Below are 18,622 nucleotides of genomic sequence, written 5' to 3' on the forward strand. Positions count from 1 at the left end.
ACGCAAGGTCCCCCTGCTCAAGCCAGCGCATGTCCAGGCCCGTCTGAAGTTTGCCAATGACCATCTGGATGATCCAGAGGAGGAATGGGAGAAGGTCATGTGGTCTGATGAGACAAAAATAGAGCTTTTTGGTCTAAACTCAACTCGCCGTGTTTGGAGGAAGAAGAAGGATGTGTACAACCCCAAGAACACCATCCCAACCGTGAAGCATGGAGGTGGAAACATCATTCTTTGGGGATGGTTTTCTGCAAAGGGGACAGGATGACTGCACCGTATTGAGGGGAAGATGGATGGGGCCATGTATCGCGAGATCTTGGCCAACAACCTCCTTCCCTCAGTAAGAGCATTGAAGATGGGTCGTGGCTGGGTCTTCCAGCATGACAACGACCCGAAACACACAGCCAGGGCAACTAACGAGTGGCTCCGTAAGAAGCATCTCAAGGTCCTGGAGTGGCCTAGCCAGTCTCCAGACCTGAACCCAATAGAAAATCTTTGGAGGGAGCTGAAAGTCTGTATTGCACAGCGACAGCCCCGAAACCTGAAGGATCTGGAGAAGATCTGTATGGAGGAGTGGGCCAAAATCCCTGCTCCAGTGTGTGCAAACCTGGTCAAGACCTACAGGAAACGTATGATCTCTGTAATTGCAAACAAAGGTTTCTGTACCAAATATTAAGTTCTGCTTTTCTGATGTATCAAATACTTACGTCATGCAATAAAATGCAAATTATTTTCTTAAAAATCATACAATGTGATTTTTCAGATTTTTGTTTTACATTCCGTCTCTCACAGTTGAAGTGTACCTGTGATAAAAATTACAGACCTCTACATGCTTTGTAAGTAGGAAAACCTGCAAAATCGGCAGTGTATTAAATACTTGTTCTCCCCACTGTATGTCACTATCCTCTTCTACGTCTTCCCCTGTACTAGAAGCTGGAGGCTGAATAGAGTTCGCTAACTGTGGATATAACCAATCATATTGTCACTATCCTCTTCTACGTCTTCCCCTGTGCTAGAAGCTGGAGGCTGAATAGAGTTCGCTAACTGTGGATATAACCAATCATATTGTCACTATCCTCTTCTACGTCTTCCCCTGTACTAGAATCTGGAGGCTGAATAGAGTTCGCTAACTGTGGATATAACCAATCATATATGTCGCTATCCTCTTCTACGTCTTCCCCTGTACTAGAAGCTGGAGGCTGAATAGAGTTCGCTAACTGTGGATATAACCAATCATATATGTCGCTATCCTCTTCTACGTCTTCCCCTGTACTATAAACTGGAGGCTGAATAGAGTTCGCTAACTGTGGATATAACAATCATATTGTCACTATCCTCTTCTACGTCTTCCCCTGTACTAGAAACTGGAGGCTGAATAGAGTTCGCTAACTGTGGATATAACCAATCATATTGTCACTATCCTCTTCTACGTCTTCCCCTGTACTAGAAGCTGGAGGCTGAATAGAGTTCGCTAACTGTGGATATAACAATCATATTGTCACTATCCTCTTCTACGTCTTCCCCTGTACTAGAAGCTGGAGGCTGAATAGAGTTCGCTAACTGTGGATATAACAATCATATTGTCACTATCCTCTTCTACGTCTTCCCCTGTACTAGAAGCTGGAGGCTGAATAGAGTTCGCTAACTGTGGATATAACCAATCATATTGTCACTATCCTCTTCTACGTCTTCCCCTGTACTATAAACTGGAGGCTGAATAGAGTTCGCTAACTGTGGATATAACAATCATATTGTCACTATCCTCTTCTACGTCTTCCCCTGTACTAGAAGCTGGAGGCTGAATAGAGTTCGCTAACTGTGGATATAACAATCATATTGTCACTATCCTCTTCTACGTCTTCCCCTGTACTAGAAGCTGGAGGCTGAATAGAGTTCGCTAACTGTGGATATAACCAATCATATTCTGGCCCCCCATCCGTGACCGACACAACACATGGCGTGTCCTTCTCCTCTCTCTCACCTACAGCTGATGACTTTAAAGACATTAATAAATGCTGTATCAAAAGACGTTATATCAAACACCTTCCTAATATTGAGTTACCTCCCCACTTTTGCCCTCAGAACAGCCTCAATTCGTCCGGGCATGGACTCTACAAGGTGTTGAAAGCGTTCCACAGGGATGCTGGCCCATGTTGATGCCAATTCTTCCCCCAGTTGTGTCAAGTTGGCTGGATGTCCTTTGTGTGGTGTACCATGAGCGTGAAAAACCCAGCAGCGTTGCAGTTCTTGACACAAACCGGTGATCCTAGCACCTACTACCATACCCCGTTCAAAGGCACTTAAATATTTTGTCTTGCCCATTCACCCTCTGAATGGCACACATACACAATCCATGTCTCAATTGTCTCCAGGCTTAAACATCCTTCTTTAACCTGTCCCGTCCCCTTCATCTACAAGTGACATCAATAAGGGATCATAGCTTTCACCTGGATTCACCTGCTCAGTCTGTCATGGAAAGAGCAGGTGTCCTTAATGTTTTGTCCACTTAAGTGTAAATTGCACAATAATGATCCATTGATGGATTTTCTTATGTAGTCTATTGTTTTCTCTGTATTGAACCTGCCTGCCACCCACCCGCCTGGGGACTGTGGGTTATGAGACAACCCCCGCATCACTAGCTTGCATGTTCTGCAGCCTTGTAGAGATAGGGAGGGGATGACTGGGAGGCAGGTTGGCATTTATTGTCATGAATCTTGCCCTGGAGGCAGTTCTGCAAAGTGGTCACTAGCTGGCACAGGCATAAAGTAATAATATCTGATTTTAATGCTAACCTTAACCTCACTGCTAATCCTTACCTTAAATTAAGACCATACAACACAATTATTTTCCACAAATGTTTACGATATAGCCAATTTTGACTTTGCAGCTGTCATATCTAGAGGAAATCGTGCAGTTCTGCCTCCAGGGTAAGATTCATGACAAAAGTCAACCTGTGACTGGGAGAGGCAATGTAAAATCGATAACGAAATTGTTTTGACAATTAACATGCTTTTTATTATGAAAAGTACAATATATCCATGCACAATTGTACAATTATGGAGCATATGTCCGTATACAATTGTACAATTTGTTTTTCAACATAAAATACATAAATCAAATTATCAAATTGGTATTTCAACAGTGTTATTGTAAGAGTTTAAATGGTTAAACAGAGGATACATCTAAAACAGTATAAAACAAGTACAGTATGTTCTGAGTATGTTACCTTAACGTCAACTCATAACGTCCCACTATAACTTCATGGGAGTCTAGGGGAAAGACTGCATGTTGCTTTGGGTGGATTCATCAACATTTGCAGAATATTCCTGTAATGTCAGATGGCATCTTGTCAGACGGCAACAGCCTAGTCGGCTGCAGACACTCATAAGGAGTTCAAGTAGTTTATTTGCCATTTGCAGGTATTAAAAGTAATACATCCATTGTAATTCCTTGTTGGTGCTCATATAGGACAGTACATACCAGTGGAGGCTGCTGAGGGGAGGACGGCTCATAATAATGGCTGGAATGGAGGCAATTAAATGGCATCAAACACATGGAAACCATGGAAACCATGTATTTGATGTATTTGATACCATTCCACTCAATCCGCTCCAGCCATTACAAGCCTGTCCTCCCCAACTAAGGTCCCACCAACCTCCTGTGGTACGTACACACAAACAGTAAAATATTTCATAAGAACATCAATAAAACATGCAAAGTGGTAAAAGATCATAAAAGGAAAAAAATGTTCAGTCATGTTCTAAAAGTCTGATGAAAACAGTTTAGGTTGCTTGATTTAACAGGCAGATAGAACTGGGATAGAAGCTGTTCTGGAACCTGGGATCCAGAAACTGCCTAGCAACCACTGGTCCTCACTAGACTGGTGCCCTGCATGTCTATTTTTTCATTGGAGTTTATCAGGTTTTGAAGTGATGTCTGTGTTTGTTGGACACTTAGTGCTGGAATGAGGTGTCTGTTTGTTCCCAATTCTATCAGAAATGATGGACCTCATTTGAAGGTCCTGTGTCAAGGTCCTCACTATTATAGGAAGATGTGTGAGTGTGTGTCCAGTGTGTGTGTGTATCCAGAGTGTGTGTGTGTGTCCAGTGTGTGTGTGTGTGTATGTGTGTGTCCAGTGTGTGTGTCTCCTGTGTGTGTCCATTGTGTGTGTGTGTGTGTGTCCAGCATGTATATATACTGTAGCTATAGCCAACCACTGGACGTTATCCTGCTCCCAAATATATATACTGTAGCTATAGCCAACCACTGAATGTTATCCTGCTCCCAAATATATATATACTGTAGCTATAGCCAACCACTGGACGTTATCCTGCTCCCAAATATATATACTGTAGCTATAGCCAACCACTGAATGTTATCCTGCTCCCAAATATATATACTGTAGCTATAGCCAACCACTGGACGTTATCCTGCTCCCAAATATATATAAACTGTAGCTATAGCCAACCACTGAATGTTATCCTGCTCCCAAATATATATACTGTAGCTATAGCCAACCACTTGACGTTATCCTGCTCCCAAATATATATACTGTAGCTATAGCCAACCACTGGACGTTATCCTGCTCCCAAATATATATACTGTAGCTATAGCCAACCACTGAACGTCATCCTGCTCCCAAATATATATACTGTAGCTATAGCCAAACACTGGACGTTATCCTGCTCCCAAATATGTATATACTGTAGCTATAGCCAACCACTGGACGTTATCCTGCTCCCTAATATATATATACTGTAGCTATAGCCAACCACTGAATGTTATCCTGCTCCCAAATATATATACTGTAGCTATAGCCAACCACTGGACGTTATCCTGCTCCCAAATATATATACTGTAGCTATAGCCAACCACTTGACGTTATCCTGCTCCCAAATATATATACTGTAGCTATAGCCAACCACTGGACGTTATCCTGCTCCCAAATATATATACTGTAGCTATAGCCAACCACTGGACGTTATCCTGCTCCCAAATATATATACTGTAGCTATAGCCAACTACTGAATGTTATCCTGCTCCCAAATATATATACTGTAGCTATATCCAACCACTGAACGTTATCCTGCTCCCAAATATATATACTGTAGCTATAGCCAACCACTGAATGTTATCCTGCTCCCAAATATATATACTGTAGCTATAGCCAACCACTGAACGTTATCCTGCTCCCAAATATATATACTGTAGCTATAGCCAAACACTGAACGTTATCCTGCTCCCAAATATATATACTGTAGCTATAGCCAACCACTGAACGTTATCCTGCTCCCAAATATATATACTGTAGCTATAGCCAACCACTGAACGTTATCCTGCTCCCTAATATATATATATATAATGTAGCTATAGCCAACCACTGAATGTTATCCTGCTCCCAAATATATATATACTGTAGCTATAGCCAACCACTGAACGTTATCCTGCTCCCTAATATATATATACTGTAGCTATAGCCAACCACTGAATGTTATCCTGCTCCCAAATATATATATAGAATATACTGTAGCTATAGCCAACCACTGAATGTTATCCTGCTCCCAAATATATATACTGTAGCTATAGCCAACCACTGAATGTTATCCTGCTCCCAAATATATATATATATATATATATATATATATATATATATATATATATATATATATATACTGTAGCTATAGCCAACCACTGAATGTTATCCTGCTCCCAAATATATATACTGTAGCTATAGCCAACCACTGAACGTTATCCTGCTCCCAAATATATATACTGTAGCTATAGCCAACCACTGAACGTTATCCTGCTCCCAAATATATATACTGTAGCTATAGCCAACCACTGAACGTTATCCTGCTCCCAAATATATATACTGTAGCTATAGCCAACCACTGAACGTTATCTTGCTCCCAAATATATATGCTGTAGCTATAGCCAACCACTGAACGTTATCTTGCTCCCAAATATATATATATATATATATAGTAGCTATAGCCAACCACTGAATGTTATCCTGCTCCCAAATATATATATATATATATATATATATATATATATATATATATATATATATATATATATATATATATATATATATACTGTAGCTATAGCCAACCACTGAATGTTATCCTGCTCCCAAATATATATGCTGTAGCTATAGCCAACCACTGAACGTTATCTTGCTCCCAAATATATATATATATATATATAGTAGCTATAGCCAACCACTGGACGTTATCCTGCTCCCAAATATATATAAACTGTAGCTATAGCCAACCACTGAATGTTATCCTGCTCCCAAATATATATACTGTAGCTATAGCCAACCACTTGACGTTATCCTGCTCCCAAATATATATACTGTAGCTATAGCCAACCACTGGACGTTATCCTGCTCCCAAATATATATACTGTAGCTATAGCCAACCACTGAACGTCATCCTGCTCCCAAATATATATACTGTAGCTATAGCCAAACACTGGACGTTATCCTGCTCCCAAATATGTATATACTGTAGCTATAGCCAACCACTGGACGTTATCCTGCTCCCTAATATATATATACTGTAGCTATAGCCAACCACTGAATGTTATCCTGCTCCCAAATATATATACTGTAGCTATAGCCAACCACTGGACGTTATCCTGCTCCCAAATATATATACTGTAGCTATAGCCAACCACTTGACGTTATCCTGCTCCCAAATATATATACTGTAGCTATAGCCAACCACTGGACGTTATCCTGCTCCCAAATATATATACTGTAGCTATAGCCAACCACTGGACGTTATCCTGCTCCCAAATATATATACTGTAGCTATAGCCAACTACTGAATGTTATCCTGCTCCCAAATATATATACTGTAGCTATATCCAACCACTGAACGTTATCCTGCTCCCAAATATATATACTGTAGCTATAGCCAACCACTGAATGTTATCCTGCTCCCAAATATATATACTGTAGCTATAGCCAACCACTGAACGTTATCCTGCTCCCAAATATATATACTGTAGCTATAGCCAAACACTGAACGTTATCCTGCTCCCAAATATATATACTGTAGCTATAGCCAACCACTGAACGTTATCCTGCTCCCAAATATATATACTGTAGCTATAGCCAACCACTGAACGTTATCCTGCTCCCTAATATATATATATAATGTAGCTATAGCCAACCACTGAATGTTATCCTGCTCCCAAATATATATATACTGTAGCTATAGCCAACCACTGAACGTTATCCTGCTCCCTAATATATATATACTGTAGCTATAGCCAACCACTGAATGTTATCCTGCTCCCAAATATATATATAGAATATACTGTAGCTATAGCCAACCACTGAATGTTATCCTGCTCCCAAATATATATACTGTAGCTATAGCCAACCACTGAATGTTATCCTGCTCCCATATATATATATATATATATATATATATATATATATATATATATATATATACTGTAGCTATAGCCAACCACTGAATGTTATCCTGCTCCCAAATATATATACTGTAGCTATAGCCAACCACTGAACGTTATCCTGCTCCCAAATATATATACTGTAGCTATAGCCAACCACTGAACGTTATCCTGCTCCCAAATATATATACTGTAGCTATAGCCAACCACTGAACGTTATCCTGCTCCCAAATATATATACTGTAGCTATAGCCAACCACTGAACGTTATCCTGCTCCCAAATATATATACTGTAGCTATAGCCAACCACTGAACGTTATCTTGCTCCCAAATATATATGCTGTAGCTATAGCCAACCACTGAACGTTATCTTGCTCCCAAATATATATATATATATATATAGTAGCTATAGCCAACCACTGAATGTTATCCTGCTCCCAAATATATATATATATATATATATATATATATATATATATATATATATATATATATATATATATATATATATATATATATATATATATATACTGTAGCTATAGCCAACCACTGAATGTTATCCTGCTCCCAAATATATATGCTGTAGCTATAGCCAACCACTGAACGTTATCTTGCTCCCAAATATATATATATATATATATAGTAGCTATAGCCAACCACTGAATGTTATCCTGCTCCCAATATATATATATATATATATATATATATATATATATATATATATATATATATATATATATATATACTGTAGCTATAGCCAACCACTGAATGTTATCCTGCTCCCAAATATATATATATACTGTAGCTATAGCCAACCACTGAACGTTATCCTGCTCCCAAATATATATACTGTAGCTGTAGCCAACCACTGAACGTTATCCTGCTCCCAAATATATATACTGTAGCTATAGCCAACCATCGCAGTTGATATGGTCAGTAGTGACTTTGCCACATGATAGGTAAACAAACAAACAGTCAAGTAGCCTACAAGCGGAGTATGAAAAATGTATGCACTCACTAAAAACAAGCGGATTCAGCAACACGGACACCGATGGAAATTCTTGCGATTTGACAGTTCCCAAAGGACATGAACTGGTTGAATCAACATTGTTTCTACTTTATAGGACAAGGCTTAATCAGTTTAATTGGAAACCAGCCAATAGTGTACAGCCATAATATAAATGTTTAATGTCTGTTTCCACTAGATTGCGTTACTGACTGACCAGACTGTCTGACCTGCACTGCCTCCTCCTGACTGATATCTAACCAGCCCAGAGGCTTGAAGAGACATTAGACTGTCGGACCGATATCTAACCAGCCCAGAGGCTTGAAGAGACATTAGACTGTCTGACTGATATCTAACCAGCCCAGAGGCTTGAAGAGACATTAGACTGTCTGACTGATATCTAACCAGCCCAGAGGCTTGAAGAGACATTAGACTGTCTGACTGATATCTAACCAGCCCAGAGGCTTGAAGAGACATTAGACTGTCTGACTGATATCTAACCAGCCCAGAGGCTTGAAGAGACATTAGACTGTCTGACTGATATCTAACCAGCCCAGAGGCTTGAAGAGACATTAGACTGTCTGACTAATATCTAACCAGCCCAGAGGCTTGAAGAGACATTAGACTGTTTGACTGATATCTAACCAGCCCAGAGGCTTGAAGAGACATTAGACTGTCTGACTGATATCTAACCAGCCCAGAGGCTTGAAGAGACATTAGACTGTCTGACTGATATCTAACCAGCCCAGAGGCTTGAATAGACATTAGACTGTCTGACTGATATCTAACCAGCTCAGAGGCTTGAAGAGACATTAGACTTTCTGACTGATATCTAACCAGCCCAGAGGCTTGAAGAGACATTAGACTGTCTGACCTGCACTGCCTCCTCCTGACTGATATCTAACCAGACCAGAGGCTTGAAGAGACATAAGACTGTCTGACTGATATCTAACCAGCCCAGAGGCTTGAAGAGACATTAGACTGTCTGACTGATATCTAACCAGCTCAGAGGCTTGAAGAGACATTAGACTTTCTGACTGATATCTAACCAGCCCAGAGGCTTGAAGAGACATTAGACTGTCTGACCTGCACTGCCTCCTCCTGACTGATATCTAACCAGCCCAGAGGCTTGAAGAGACATTAGACTGTCTGACTGATATCTAACCAGCCCAGAGGCTTGAAGAGACATTCGACTGTCTGACTGATATCTAACCAGCCCAGAGGCTTGAAGAGACATTAGACTGTCTGACTGATATCTAATCAGCCCAGAGGCTTGAAGAGACATTAGACTGTCTGACTGATATCTAACCAGCCCAGAGGCTTGAAGAGACATTAGACTGTCTGACTGATATCTAATCAGCTCAGAGGCTTGAAGAGACATTAGACTGTCTGACTGATATCTAACCAGCCCAGAGGCTTGAAGAGACATTAGACTGTTTGAGCTACACTGCCTCCTCCTGTGAGAGCCACGTCAGGCGACACTACACCGTCCCAACAATGCAAACACACATCCTGGTCGAGGTCACTGGAGACGGGGGGAGACACAAAGGCCACCATGGCAACGCTGGAAAGACAAAGATAACTCAAGAGGTAATTTTCTGTTATTGAACGTTCCTGAATGCCATTGACAATACCCCAATTTGATAAATACTCCTATTTGATATACCATTTCTTTGTATTTCAGTTAGAGAAACTAAACTGTGAACTGTGTGTGTCATGCTTAGGAAAGTGACACTGAGGAAGAGGAGGAGGAGGAGGAGGAGGAGGAGGAGGAGGAGGAGGAGGAGGAGGAGGAGGAGGAGGAGGAGGAGGAGGAGGAGGAGGAGGAAAGGGGGAGCTTCTGTAGAAAGATGAAGATGCAAGTTATTAAAGTGGAAGAAGATTCTGCTGAGGAGAATTCTGACAAACTATTGAGGAGGATATATGAGCTAGAGCAATAGAACAGAAACATCGATATAGACTTGAAGCAGGAGAACTCTGAATTAAAGAAAACTTCTAAGGACTTGAAGCAGAAGAACTCTGAGCTAGAGAAAACGTATGAAGACTTGAAGCAGAAGAACTCTGAACTAGAGAAAGACTTGGAGCAGAAGAATCAACAGGAAAAGTCATGTTCTATAAATTAAGCTCAGACTACACTAAAAGAAGGCGCTACCTAGAACCATAATGGTTCTTCAATTATCCTCTTAGGAGAACCCTCTGAAAATAAACATTTTTTGTTACAAGTGGAACCCTTTCACCACTAAAAGGTTCTAAGTAGAACCGTTTTCACCACCCAAGGGTTCTACCTGAAACAAAAAAGGGTTTTCCTATGGGGACAAACGAAGAACCCTTTTGCGTGTAGTATCAAAATAACTATAAATAGGAATTATCTTCTTGGAGATAAGTGTCAGATTCTGGGCACTAAACTCGCTGTTTTTGTGTTTTAATCACTGTTTATATCCATTTCTACTCAGAACAGACTAATAATACCCACCCAGTCCTGTAGATTAATACCTCTCTGAGTGGTTTTACAGTGTCCCAGTCCTGTAGATGAATACCTCTGTGAGTGGTTTTACAGTGTCTCAGTCCTGTAGATGAATACCTCTCTGAGTGGTTTTACAGTGTCCCAGTCCTGTAGATGAATACCTCTCTGAGTGGTTCTCCAGTGTCCCAGTCCTGTAGATGAATACCTCTCTGTGGTTCTACAATGTTTCTCCACTGTGTTTAATCTACATGATATATCAGCTCTTACTGGTCAGAATTGAAGGAATGATGGATGGCGCTAAACACAGGGAAATTCTTGAGGGAAACCTGTTTCAGTCTTCCAGAGATTTGAGACTGGGACGGAGGTTCACCTTCCAGCAGGTCAATGACCCTAAGCATACTGCTAAAGCAACACTTGAGTGGTTTAAGGGGAAACATTTAAATATCTTGGAATGGCCTAGTCAAAGAATAGTTATGCACGCTCAAGTTTTCAGTTTCTTTGTCTTATTTCTTGTTTGTTTCACAATAAAAAATATTTTTCATCTTCAAAGTGGTAGGCATGTTGTGTAAATCAAATGATACAAACCCCAAAAAAATCAATTTTAATTCCAGGTTGTAAGGCAACAAAATAGGAAAAATGCCAAGGGGAGTGAATACTTTCGCAAACCACTTATATATATATATACATTTATAATTAAAATTAATATGTTTTGTTTAACTGATACTTTTATTTGTGGTGTGGTTTTCATATCAGCCCTTTTGAGCTTCCCATCCTCACCTGAACACCGTTTTTACCTGTTTATTTATCTGCAGTGTTTTGTCTTTCACTTATTTTCTTTGGTGTGAATAAAACCTAAAACCTAATTGAGAAATGTTTTCACTTGCAATGACTTGTTATGTTTAAACCGTGATTTAAACTGAGACTCAGTGTTATGACATGTAAGGCTGTGTGTCTGCCTGTATTCATATATGGACCTGATTTCCATGCAGGCTGCTTTGTCCAGCCAAGTGGCACTTTGTGGGATACATTGAATGTAATGGAGTTGAAGTTGTGTTCCCAGCTGTCCACAGGATGGCGCCAGAGCTGCATAACTGGACTGGTGGGACCTGAGTATTATACCAGGGAAATACACTATATATCAAATCAAATCAAATCAAATTTTATTGGCCACATGCGCCGAATACAACAGGTGCAGACATTACAGTGAAATGCTTAATTACAGCCCTTAACCAACAGTGCATTTATTTTTTTTTGAAAAAAAGTAAAATAAAACATCAACAAAAAAGTGTTGAGAAAAAAAGAGCAGAAGTAAAATAAAATAACAGTAGGGAGGCTATATATACAGGGGGGTACCGGTGCAGAGTCAATGTGCGGGGGGCACCGGCTAGTTGAGGTAGTTGAAGTAATATGTACATGTGGGTAGAGTTAAAGTGACTATGCATAAATAATTAACATAATATACACAAGTATGTGGACACTCTTCAAATGAGTGGATTCTGCTATTTCAGCCACACCCGTTACTGACAGGTGTATACAATCGAGCACACATAGTTACACAGTGCTTTCGGAAATTATTCAGACCCCTTGACTTTTTCCACATTTTCAGCCTTATTCTAAAATTGATTAAACTGTTTTTTTCCCTCATCAATCTACACACAACATCCCATAATGACAAATTATGGGTTTTTAGAACTCCTGCGTTGTCTTGGTTGTGTGCTTAGGCTCGTAGTCCTGTTGGAAGGTGAACCTTCACCCCAGTCTGAGGTCCAGAGCGCTCTGGAGCAGGTTTTCATCAAGGATCTCTCTGTACTTTGCTCTGTTCATCTTTCCCTCGATTCTGACTAGTCTCCCAGTCTCTGCCACTGAAAAACATCCCCACAGCATGCTGCCACCACCAAGCTTCACTGTAGGGATGGTGCCAGGTTACCTCCAGACGTGAAGTTTGGCATTCAAGCCAAAGAGTTCAATCTTGGTTTCATCAGACCAGAGAATCTTGTTTCTCATTGTCTGAGAGTCCTTTAGGTGCCTTTCGGCAAACTCCAAGCGGGCTGTCATGTACCTTTTACTGAGGAGTGGCTTCCGTCTGGCCACTCTACCATAAAGGCCTGATTGGTGGAGTGCTGCAGAGATGTCCTTCTGGAAGGTTCTCCAATATCCACAGAGGTACTCTGGAGCTCTGTCAGAGTGACCATCGGGTTCTTCGCGGGGTCTTCGTCACCTCCCTGACCAAGGCCCTTCTCCCCCGATTGCTCAGTTTGGCCAGGCGGCCAGCTCTAGGAAGAATCTAGGTGGTTCCAAACTTCTTCCATTTAAGAATGATGGAGGCCACTGTGTTCTTGGGGACCTTCAATGCTGCAGACATTTTTTGGTACCCTTCCCCAGATTTGTGTCTCGACACAATCCTGTCTCGGAGCTCTACGGACAATTCCTTCGACCTCATGGCTTGGTTTTTGCTCTGACATGCACTGTCAACTGTGGAACCTTATGTAGACAGGTGTGTGCCTTTCCAAATCATGTCCAATCAATTGAATTTACCACAGGTGGACTCCAATCAAGTTGTAGAAACATCTCAGGGATGATCAACGGAAACAGGATGCACATGAGCTCAATTTCGAATCTCATAGCAAAGGGTCTGAAAACTTCTTTAAATAAGGTATTTCTATATATTTGCAAACATGTCTAAAAACCTGTTTTCACTTTGTCATTATGGGGTATTGTGTGTAAATTGATGAGGAAAAATAACTAATTTAATCTATTTTAGAATAAGGCTGTAACTTAACAAAATGTGGAAAAATCAAGGGGTCTGAATACTTTTTGAATGCACTTTAGAGTGGACTGTATACTCAATACAATCTAAATCTGATACCTTACTGTCTGTCTTTTGACTGATACTGCTTTTTAAACTGCTCTGGTCAGTCTACTCAAATATTTGGACTATACATTTTTCTCTCTACAAGCAATGCTTTGATAATTTGTCATTTCTAATAATGAAACATCCATTTATGAATAGATAGAGCAGGTTTCAGGACACTGATTCAAATGAAAATGTTGAAAAATATACTGCCAATATCTTCACCACCAAAGAATAGCAGTGAGGTTTTAATATGATTTGACTCTGTCAGGCTGTCTAGTAAATTAAATGTCTTTGGCCCCATTACACTAAAACATGGAGGCACAATGTTGTCATCATCCATGTAATTTACAGGAACAAAATATTCTAACCGTTCTGTATATGAGCTCCACTGCTCAATACTTTTATCAAACTGTCCAATGTTTCCATCAATTCCAATAATTGTTCATTTCTCAATAAGCTCCTGATTGTCACTCACTTCAATATTGTCCTCAACCAAAGCAATATTTTCCTCAGTCATGTGATCTTCATTCACTTCACTCACTGACGTTTCCTCCTAAATTCGCTAATTTAACAGATTTAATTAAAAGGTTTGTCTTCATAGTTGAATAAATGTCCTTTCCTTTAACCACTGTATATTCCTCCTTTTTAAACACGTTGTTTTCCCACTCCGATGTCCGTCTCGAGTCCTTTTCTGCCGTCCATGACGATGTTAACTCCAGTGGTGGAAAAAGTTCCCAATTGTCATACTTGAGTAAAAGTAAAGATATCTTAATAGAAAATGACTCAACTAAAAGTGAAAGTCACCCAGTAAAATACTACTTGAGTAAAAGTCTAAAAGTATTTGGTTTTATATATACTTAAGTATCAAAAGTAAATGTAATTGCTAAAATATTCTTAAGTATCAAAGGTAAAATACAAGTAGAAATCATTTCAAATACTTTACATAAAGCAAACCAGACACTTTTCTTGTTTTTAAAATGTACGTTCAGCCAAGGCACACTCCAACACTCAGACAATTTACAAACAAAGCATTTGTGTTTAGTGAGTCTGCCAGATCAGAGGCAGTAGGGATGTTCTCTTGATAAGTGCGTGAATTGGAACATTTTCTGTCCTGCTAAGCATTCAAAATGTAACGAGTACTTTTGAGTGTCAGGGAAAATGTATGGAATAAAAAGTACATTATTTTCTTTAGGAATGTAGTGAAGTAAAAGTATAAGTAGTCAAAAATATAAATAGTAAAGTCAAGTACAGATACCCCAAAAAACTACTTAAGTAGTACTTTAAAGTATTTTTACTTAAGTACTTTACACCACTGGTTAACTCTCTTTCTTAGCTAGCTCGACTATGCACTTGCCTCTGCTAGCAATACAATGTGCTAACATTAGCCTATTCTGTACCACAGAAAATAACAGTTTTAAACAGTTGTAAAAACCCACTTCTTCCAGACAGAATAGTTCCTGTAGATTCAGACTTACTCATCGCCAATCTTTTGTTATGTCTCGTGGGTTTCATAACCACGTCTGTATAACAATTCAATAATGATGAGACAGGAGACAGGAATCAGTTCAACCATTTATCTGGAACGTGATCATCTCAACACATACAAACCCCCATGATGCTCTGCGGCACAACCCCAATATACAACAAATACATAAGAAAATGGACACAAAACAAAACTCATAGAGGAATTTAAATGTTCATTTCTAGAAAGTAGGTCCATGGGATAGGGTCAGAAAGGTCAGTATGTTTGATAACTGGTTCCAGAGGTGACATAACAAGCATAAGGTCCATTATAACACAGTGAAGTAGAGGTGGGAGCTAAAAGCAGACATGGACAGTGAGACGGTGTGAGGAGGTCAGGGGTGAAACACTAGATCAGGACAGGTAGAAATGGCAGGGCTGGTTGTGTTCAGTGTGTGTGTCCACTGTGTGTGTGTGTGTGTGTGTGTGTGTCCAGTGTGTGTTTGTCCAGTGTGTGTGTGTGTGTGTGTCCTGTGTGTGTGTGTGTGTGGGTTCAATGTGTGTGTGTCCAGTATGTGTGTGTGTGTTCAGTGTAAGTGTGTGTGTTTCCAGTGTGTGTGTGTGTGTGTGTGTGTGTGTCCAGTGTGTGTCTGTCCAGTGTGTGTGTGTGTATTTGTGTATGTGTGTGTGTGTGAGAGTCCTGTGTGTGTTTGTCCAGTGTGTGTGTGTGTGTGTCCAGTGTGTGTGTGTGTTCAGTGTGTGTTCAGTGTGTGTGTGTCCAATGTGTATGTATGTGTGTGTCCAGTGTGTGTGTGTGTGTGTGTGTGTGAATCCAGTGTGTGTATGTGTGTTTGTGTGTCTGTGTCCAGTGTGTGTGTGTGGATGAGTGTCCAGTGTTTGTGTGTGTCCAGTGTGTGTGTGTCCAGTGTGTGTGTGTGTGTGTGTGTGTATTCAGTGTGTGTGTGTGTGTGTCCAGTGTGTGTGTGTGTTCAGCGTGTTTGTGATCAGTGTGTGTGTGTCCATTTTGTTTGTGTATCCAGTGTGTGTGTCCAGTGTGTGTGTGTGTGTGTGTGTGTGTGTGTGTGTGTGTTCAGTGTGTGTGTGTGTGTGTGTGTGTCCAGTGTGTGTGTGTGTGTGTCCAGTGTGTGTGTGTCCAGTGTGTGTGTGTGTCCAGTGTGTGTGTGTGTGTGTGTGTGTGTCCAGTGTGTGTGTGTGTCCAGTGTGTGTGTGTGTGTCAAGTGTGTGTGTCCTGTGTGTGTGTGTGTGTCAGGTGTGTGTCCAGTGTGTATGTGTGTGTGTGTGTGTGTGTGTCCAGTGTGTGTGTGTGTCCAGTGTGTGTGTGTGTGTGTGTCCAGTGTGTGTGTGTGTTTGTGTGTGTCCAGTGTGTGTGTGTCCAGTGTGTGTGTGTGTCCAGTGTGTGTGAGTGTGTGTGTAAGTGTGTATGTGTGTGTGTCCAGTGTCTGTGTGTGTGTCCAGTGTGTGTGAGTGTGTGTGTCCAGTGTCTGTGTGTGTGTCCAGTGTGTGTGAGTGTGTGTGTCCAGTTTGTGTGTGTCTGTCAGGTGTGTGTGTGTCCAGTGAGTGAGTGTCCAGTGTGTATGTGTGTGGGTCCAGTGTGTGTGTCCAGTGTGTGTGTGTGTTTGTGTGTGTCCAGTGTGTGTGTGTGTGTCCAGCGTATGTGTGTGTGTCCAGTGTGTGTGTGTGTTTGTGTGTGTCCAGTGTGTGTGTGTGTGTGTGTGTCCAGTGTGTGTGTGTGTGTGTGTCCAGTGTGTGTGTGTCCTGTGTGTGTGTGTCCAGTGTGTGTGAGTGTGTGTGTGTGTTTGTGTGTTTTGTGTGTCCAGTGTGTGTGTGTGTCCTGTGTATGTGTGTGTGTCAGGTGTGTGTGTGTGTCCTGTGTGTGTTTCCTGTGTGTGTGTGTGTATCCAGTGCGTGTTAGTGTGTGTGTCCAGTCTGTGTGTGTGTGTCCAGTGTGTGTGTGTGTCCTGTGTATGTTTGTGTGTGTGTTTGTCCAGTGTGTGTGTGTGTGTGTCCAGTGTGTGTGTCCAGTGTGTGTTTGTCCGGTGTGTGTCCGGTGTGTGTGTGTTCAGTGTGTTTGTTCAGTGTGTGTGTGTGTTTCCAGTGTGTGTTTGTGTCCAGTGTGTGTGTGTGTCAGTGTGTGTGTGTGTCCAGTGTGTGTGTGTGTCTAGTGTGTGTGTGTGTGTACAGTGTCCAGTGTGTGGTTGTGTTTGTCCAGTGTGTGTGTGTGTGTCCAGTTTGTGTGTCCAGTGTGTGTGTCCAGTGTGTGTGTCCACAATGTGTATGTGTGTGGGTCCAGTGTGAGTGTGTGTGTGTGTGTGTCCAGCATATGTGTGTGTGTCCAGTGTGTGTGTGTGTGTGTGTGTGTCCAGTGTGTGTTTGTCCGGTGTGTGTGTGTTCAGTGTGTTTGTTCAGTGTGTGTGTGTGTGTCCAGTGTGTGTGTGTGTGTCCAGTGTGTGTGTGTGTCAGTGTGTGTGTGTGTCCAGTGTGTGTGTGTCTAGTGTGTGTGTGTGTGTGTACAGTGTCCAGTGTGTGTGATCAATGTATGTGTGTCCTGTGTGTGTGTGTGTGTGTGTGTCCAGTGTGTGTTTGTCCGGTGTGTGTGTGTTCAGTGTGTTTGTTCAGTGTGTGTGTGTGTGTGTGTGTGTGTGTGTGTACAGTGTGTGTGTATCAAGTGTGTTTGTGTGTCCAGTTTGTGTCAGTATGTGCGTGTGTGTGTCCAGTGTGTGTGTGTGTGTGTGTGTCCAGTGTTTGTGTGTGTCCAGTGTGTCAGTGTGTGTGTGTGTGTCCAGTGTGTTTGTGTGTGTGTGTCTAGTGTGTGTGTGTGTGTGTGTGTGTGTATGTCCAGTGTGTCCAGTGTGTGTGTGTGTGTCAGTGTTACCATGGTTATTATTTACAGGGACACTGAGGAGTCAACACCATAAACCCTAAACCCTGGATAGAGGGACTCAGTGAATGTGGAGTGGAATGTGTTCAGGTGGGTCAGTGTGTCAGAGGAGACTCTGTAGAAGGACAGAGTGCCGGCTGGCCAGTCCAGATACACTCCTACTCTGTGGGAGCTGGAGGAGGGGACGTCTATGGTAGTGGACTTATTATTGTGCCAGGCAGAGTAACTGTTGTCAGAGCAGGTCAGACTCCAGGACTTGTCATTGGCTCCAATCCTACTGTCACTACCCCCTCCTCTCCTGCTGATTCCTTTATATGTCACTCCTATACCAGCCCCTCTCCCACTCCACTCTACCTCCCAGTAACAGCGCCCAGTCAGACCCTCTCTACACAGCACCTGTCTACAGACCTCAAATCTCTCTGGGTGATCAGGATACGGCTGCTCCTCTCTCCTCCATGTCACCTTTCTGTTCTCCTCAGACAGAGAGAGGAATCTGTTTGCTGTATTTAG

The 18,622-nt window shown here is 41.5% G+C and overlaps 1 protein-coding gene across 1 annotated transcript in view; it reads right to left on the reverse strand.

Moving 5' to 3' along the window:
* Positions 1–18,083: 18,083 nt before the first annotated feature.
* The window catches only part of LOC311140366 (stonustoxin subunit beta-like), a gene marked incomplete at its 5' end in the record, with an annotated part of 5,649 nt that continues 5,110 nt past the window's right edge, over positions 18,084–18,622 (reverse strand). The window contains one exon of the mRNA XM_084175394.1: positions 18,084–18,622. This exon is cut by the window's right edge and continues 23 nt beyond it. Coding sequence (XP_084031520.1) covers positions 18,119–18,622 — 504 coding nt within the window. The 3' untranslated portion in view covers positions 18,084–18,118.

Source organism: Coregonus lavaretus (genome assembly GCF_964263955.1).
Source record: "Coregonus lavaretus genome assembly, chromosome: 2".
Classification (NCBI taxonomy): domain Eukaryota; kingdom Metazoa; phylum Chordata; class Actinopteri; order Salmoniformes; family Salmonidae; genus Coregonus; species Coregonus lavaretus.